Source organism: Echinops telfairi, unplaced genomic scaffold (assembly GCF_000313985.2).
Source record: "Echinops telfairi isolate 266 unplaced genomic scaffold, ASM31398v2 ScPeMD7_7468;HRSCAF=8506_0, whole genome shotgun sequence".
Taxonomy (NCBI): domain Eukaryota; kingdom Metazoa; phylum Chordata; class Mammalia; order Afrosoricida; family Tenrecidae; genus Echinops; species Echinops telfairi.
The window spans coordinates 6347141-6351011 of NW_022111369.1; the positions used below are offsets into that span (position 1 = coordinate 6347141).

General features: G+C 41.3%; 1 protein-coding gene across 1 annotated transcript in view; it reads left to right on the forward strand.

Moving 5' to 3' along the window:
• CFI (complement factor I) overlaps positions 1-3871 on the forward strand; it is a 61102-nt gene that overhangs the window by 43154 nt on the left and 14077 nt on the right. The window contains exons 10-11 of the mRNA XM_045284318.1: positions 1865-1968; positions 2153-2256. Of these exons, the coding sequence (XP_045140253.1) occupies positions 1865-1968; positions 2153-2256 (208 nt within the window). The remainder of the gene's footprint in view (positions 1-1864; positions 1969-2152; positions 2257-3871) is intronic.

The following is a 3871-nucleotide window of genomic DNA, read 5'->3' on the forward strand; positions in this document are numbered from 1 at the left end:
CTCCATGCCGGCATGTTGCATTCACATCTTGGAGCACTGGGTTGAAGTCTGGTCCCTCTTTCCCTGTGGAGACATAAACAATACCCTCCCCTTGGGTGGGTTAGTGCCCTATACCCCCACTACCCATTTCTTTTTGATTATTTTTTTCCCTTTCCCCACCTCCTTTTTAGCTGGCTACCATATGTATTCCTGTATTTGGTCTGGTCCCTGCTGTACTGCCTGGTCCTCATCCCAGGAATGCTTGTATACAGTAACTTTTTCCCTATGCCCCTTTTGCATTTTTTTTTAAAGCTCACCTCAGTGCACTCATGCCATTTTAACAATTTTATTGACATATGATTCACATGCCATACAATTCAATGGTTTAATTATATTCAAAAGAGTTGTACAGTCATCACCACAATAAGTTTTAGAACATTTTCTTCATCATTATGCCCATTATTATTAGCTCTCTGTTATCCCCCAACCTCCCTTGCCATAACTTTAAGGAATTATTCACCTAGTTCCTGTCTATAGATTTACCTATCCTGGATTTCATATAAAGAAAGTCATACCACCCTTCAAGAACAGAAATAGAAGTAGTGATACCAGGAGGGTAGGGGTAAAGGAGGGGGGAGAGAAGGGCAGGAAGGGGAAACGGGTCACAATGATCTACACATAACTCCCACCCCCTGAGGGCGATAAACAACAGAAACCATGAGGGAAGAGAGATAGCGATCAGTGTAGATATGAAAATAATAATAATTTATAATTTATCAGGGGGTCACAAGGAGTAAAGGGAGGAGGGAGAGAAAAAAGAGGAGCTGTTACCAAGGGCTCAAATAGAAAATAAATGTTTAGAAAATAATGATGGGCAACATATATACAAATATGCTCATACAATTGATGTATGGATTGTTATAAGAGCTGTAAGAGTCCCTAATAAAATGTTCTTAAAAAGAAAAAGAAAAGCATACCAAAAACAAACAAACCCCAAAACTATCAATAACAAAATAAAACAGAGAAAACCCCCAATTGAAGAGAGAGCAGAAGATTAACGAAACGAGAAAAAACTAAAAGTGGGTCAAAAGGAAAAATAAATGATAATATGTTAAATTTTAAACTAACTATATCTGCATTAATCCACTTTCCAATGTACTGTGTCTGAGGGAAAGACCAGTCACTTCCCTGGTCAATGATCTGAGGGAACTTACTAGAAATTTGATCCAAATGGGAACCCTGTTGGCATAGTGGTTACATCTTGAGCTGCTAACCAAAATGTGTAAGACCACCAGCCACTCCATGGGAGATACAAGGGGTGTTCTATTCCTGTACAGAGTGACAGTCTCAGAAACTCACAGGGGCAGCTCTACCCTGTCCTACAGGGTCACTCTGAGTTGCAATCAATCCCATGGCAGTAAGTTTGACCTTCTTTTTTTTTTTTTTATCCAAATTAAAACTCTGCAAATGGGTGTTGGGCTTTTACTCACATTCATACCCCTCTGAAACCTAGGTGCTCAGAATTTAATCTGTAAAAAAATTCCCTCCTCTAGTCTTTGATTTTATTGTTTACAATTTTTGGATCACATGGACTGGTGTACTTCTTCCCTGTGGACTTAACTGATACTTCATTTAGATGGCTACTTGTTTTTTAAGACAAGCTGTTAAGACCCCAGATATTATTTCTTCACTGTGTTTTACTATAACCCCATATCTTAACTGACCACTTCATGAAAACAAGAATTGAGCAGAACCATTTAGATCATACCCATTTTGTATTAGCCAAGACTCTGCTCTGTGTTTGCAGTATGGATCATCAAGTATTGTCTGTCCACAAGGTAATGAGTTCAAAATAATAACGACTCCATCTCTTCCTTTCTTGAAGAAAGAAAACAGATAAAGTCATTTTTACCTAAGCTTTCCTGTGGCGTTAGAGAGAACACGCATATTCGGAGGAAACGAGTGGTGGGAGGATCAACAGCACACTTGGTAAACCTGGATGAGAAGCCACAATGTTTACTTCCAGGGGGTGGGTAGGGGGGCTGTGTAGCTGGGCGAATGTGGGGAATGATGTAATTAGAAGACACTGGGATCTCAGGATGGGAACATTTTAAAGGTACCTCTGTAATGCAGTCTGACAGAATGGTAGTGATCATATGCATTTCTTTTGCAGGGAGACTTCCCATGGCAGATGGCGATTAAGGAAGATGATAAAATAAACTGTGGAGGAATTTATATTGGTGGCTGTTGGATACTGACTGCTGCCCATTGTGTCAGGTAAACGATGTCTTCAGTTGATCTTGAATGTCCTGAAACAATGGAAAATAGGTAATACCGATTGTGGCATATCTCAGAAAAGTCATTGAGAAGAAGCACTTTATTAACTGCTCTCAGATATTTATGACCGAGCCATCAGATGCCTATTACCAGAACCTGGTGGGTCCTCACCGACCAAATTGGTTGATCCCAGGTAGTGAGGTCATCAAACCTTCCATAGCTGCCAAGTTACTTCACTTGGCTAAGGTACATAGTGGAGAAGTCAATAGCTACAACCTACCTTTTGTAGAGCTGGGACCAAATGGTTTGGAAAAGTTTATAATTGAAGAATTTGTAAGGAGATAATACTAACCCAGCATTTTCTTTAGCCTTAACCTCAACAAGGTCGTTGTTTAAAGAGCTGCATACATTCAAACACTCCAAACATAAAACTCATTTTTTCCCATCGATATTTTTCAACCAATAAAGGAACAGATGAGAACTTGTGTCTAATTAACTCACCAAGCTAATCAACTGCAGTACTGACTGGCTTGTTCCATGATTCTAGATGAACTGCTTATAAGAGCAACATGACACAAGGCTGTGATATGTTAGCTGTCTGAGAGCAGGACCATTGCACTCCACCACTCAGCGGGCACTACTCCATGGTTTGGAAGTTGCCTAGACAGCAGTGGGTGCTGACTGATGGGCTATGCATCCCTGAGAAATTAGTCCGCTGAAGAGTTGAAGGAGACTTGACTGCCGAAGGACAAACTCATGTTATATCCTTCTTTGACAGGGTTTTGGAATTATCAAAGAAGTAGTCAGTGTCTTGGTTCAGATACAGCATTGGCGTGTGAGGAGGTGAGAAATAGAAAATTCTTGTAGGGCCAATAAGGTTAGCTGTAAGTGACACAATGGCAGCACCCAAAGGATGTTGATGATGGAATCAAGGCTAACTTGGAGAAGGGTAACGCTCAGAACTCTGGTTTCCCTTCTGGCCTTTGGAAGTCAACAACAGCATTTACTGAGCACCTGCCACCTACTAGATTCTGTACCAGGTACTTCTACAAATGCTACTTCATGTAAAATTCCCAACAATGCTAAGAAGTAGATCTCTCCCTCGCCCCACCCCTGTTTTACAGATAAGCAGACAGACTGAGAAGCTGCAGGCTGTGGCTAAAGCCAACAGACTAGGTAGTTACTAGCAGAACTAGGAAGATAAAATCGAGCTCCAGCATTTGACAGTAACTTAGATGAAGGCCTATTGAGCAGATCTTCTCCAACCCCAGGGTTCAGAGGGATAGTAAATAGGTCGAATGATGAAAACGCTGAACGATGTCCACAGAGATCATAGAGAGCAGTAAACTCAATCAAATTGCCTCCATCTGAAAGACACTCTTCTGCTGGCGTCTGTGATACAGAGAAATCCTGGTTTCCACTGATTTCTCTGGGCATGGTTGTCTGCCTTCTTTGCAGCGCTCTCCTCCTGGGGAGGAGCATCATGGCTCCAGCTATTATTACTATTGCTCCACCGAGCTGCCGGAGTGCATCGATTCTCAGTCAGGTAGACTCTTCTCTTCTTTCTCCTTCGCCTTCAGGTGACTTTTTTTTTTTTTTTAACATTTTATTAGGG